This window comes from Capsicum annuum, unplaced genomic scaffold (genome assembly GCF_002878395.1).
Source record: "Capsicum annuum cultivar UCD-10X-F1 unplaced genomic scaffold, UCD10Xv1.1 ctg21144, whole genome shotgun sequence".
Classification (NCBI taxonomy): Eukaryota; Viridiplantae; Streptophyta; class Magnoliopsida; order Solanales; family Solanaceae; genus Capsicum; species Capsicum annuum.
In genome coordinates this window covers 1-2,575 of record NW_025827053.1, presented here as the reverse complement: position 1 = coordinate 2,575, position 2,575 = coordinate 1, and the positions used below count along the sequence as shown (strand labels likewise).

The 2,575-nt window shown below is 31.2% G+C and overlaps 1 protein-coding gene across 1 annotated transcript; it reads right to left on the bottom strand.

The window, feature by feature from the left end:
- Positions 1-1,428: 1,428 nt before the first annotated feature.
- Positions 1,429-2,570, bottom strand: LOC124890632 (desiccation-related protein PCC13-62-like; the record flags this gene model as incomplete). Its single annotated transcript, XM_047402426.1, has 3 exons — positions 1,429-1,725; positions 1,872-2,103; positions 2,547-2,570. Coding segments are annotated over 3 exons (405 nt in total), but the record flags the coding sequence as incomplete, so codon positions are not given.
- Between the last annotated feature and the right edge of the window lie 5 nt (positions 2,571-2,575).

Sequence of the window (2,575 nt, the reverse complement as noted above, 5' to 3'; positions counted from 1 at the left end):
CTATGGTGACCTGTGAAGGTTGATTTGTCTGTTGTATTTCTAATTGATGTTGTGATGTGACTAACGTAATTGTGGAGTTGAAATTATTATGATATTTGTCGTAGCATACGTGCCCTTATTGCAAATGGTTTGGCTGTTGGGGTGATTGGAAGACTGTTTGTTATGCAAATCGATAGTTGGATTGCTTATCTACTAGATGAGATATCTTTAGACTGTGTAGCATAAGCATCTTGATTGTAATTTTTGAGGTTGTTGTTAAATTTTTGAAAGGATAGATAGACTATTGTTAAGTATATGGGGACATTGTATCTATTATATGTTTGTTGGGTTAATTTTACTATTAGTTTTATTGTATATACCTTGTGTAGATATTAAAATCTATATGTTAATAATTGAGTTGAATTATAAGAGCTGCAGGCTGGATAGTATTCACAGAGTTAACAGCCACTAGAATTTTCTTGTGAAAAATAGGATCGTGAGTTGTAATAGAATCGGTTAATTAACCAAATAAAGCACAATTGAAAGCTTCTATGAAACCAAAGATATAGTGTGGAATGTGAACTCTAGTATTGAAGTATCATGTAGAGTGGTCATGTATTATTTTGTGGTTTTTATATGATGTTGTCCGATACCATTATATGTGTTTTACTAATACTACTGTTGCATATCTCCTGTTGTGGATGGAGGTTGTATTGCAGGTTGAATAGCAATCTCTTATATGTTTTGATGGTTATTCATCATCAGCTTTTGAATCTCTTTTCCGCAGCGGAAGCTGTGTCTTTCCTTTTATCCATGATCTTTTTAGAAGCTTTTGTACATGTCAAACTGGATTTTGAGAGTTGTTCATTTTGATAAGTTATTTCTTGTAAATGCTTCAAATATTGATAATATCATTGGTATCAAGATTTAACTATGTACTATTTATAGGTTGTTAATTAGATTTCACATAATAATTTATTGGATTGTAAGAGTTCACTGATCTAGTTAGAATAGAGTAGGTGCCCACGCGAGTCAATAAATGGGATGTGACATATATATAAATATTATTGGGTATAATCATGACATAAAGATACATGTTTATCTTACGTGTTTAGGCCTCTTAACGGTGCCAGTTTTCTTGGAGAAGCTCTGTATAAATATTATTGTCACAATGTAACTCGTAAAAGCTTTAGAGGTGAAAAAGTTGAAATGTGTGAAGTTTATACTTATATAATTAAAGAAATTATAAAAGTGTAACCTACAATAATTATTGTTTGGTAAAACAAACTCATCCTCTCAATGAATGATTTTATTTATTTATTTTAGTCTATTTATATTTAATATGTTAATTTAATCAAATGTTTAATGTAACATTTTGGTTTACAACAGGGGCAAAAACACGAGATACAACATTAGGGATAGGATCTTTCCCCTTTTAGTATAATATGATATAATCTAATGATACTATTCATTAGATAAATTAATATTTAAGCACAAATATAATATCCCAACATCATTTTTACTACCCACTTTATAACTCACTTATTTTTATTTACTTTGCAGGAAGTAAGCAATAATTTTGTATTTTTCCAAATAGCTAGTCCCCATGCCTAAGATATGATTTTGCTATCGCCCCTTCTGCTCCCGTTGGATAAAATCCACCAGGTTTATTCTCTTTTCCACTTCCGTACACTATTCTTAATATTTCCTTCGGCGTTCTGTCGTAGGCCATCGAGTACTTGTCCCCTGCAAATAGCGGAATAACCACATAGACAAAAATGTTTTCAGTTGAGCACTTTTAACTAAAAATCTATTTTGTGCGTATAAATCAATATTAGTTTATGTACATATATAGAGAATATTCTAAATCAAAATATTTATTTAGCCACTACCTGCAAGTACATTCCCCCTAATCCTCCCTTCAGCACCTACTTTTGGTTTCACATTAAGTCCTTCATCTTTAATTCCATGGCGTCCTAGTTTGTTCCTCAGCTTTGATATTCGGTTTGTGAACTCTGCTACTGTAATCCCGTAGGGTTCTACCTTCTCTCTTCCTCGCTCATAAAGCAATGCTCTCAGAACAGCGTCTTGACCTGATTCAACTCCGAGTAATCCTGCAACTAGCTGCCATTCAAATTACCCAATAAGATCATTTATTAGATGATTATCCATAAATTTTTTGGCAAGAGTTAATTAGATATCTGGTAAGTATGTTATAACAAACCTGCTAGTATATGTTAAACTTCACTGATAGCGTACAAATAATAATTACATTGCCTATGTATATAATTTAAAGTCAACGAAAAAAGAGTTTTAAGTTTCATACATGGCCACTACAGGTAAGTTTTCTCAAAATGTAGCCTTTACAATCATAATAATATAATAAATATTACCCCCAACTATTGATAAAAATGACCCTTTCATCAAAATACTATTTAATATATATAATTCAATTAAATAAGAAAATCATATGAATGCATATACTAGTAATTTTAATACTACCTTGTTTAAAGATAAGTAATCTATTTTGCATGAAAAACAAGATAGATCTAAGTATGTAGTCTTACTCTTTTGGCAGTAGAGCTTTGGAGTTTAG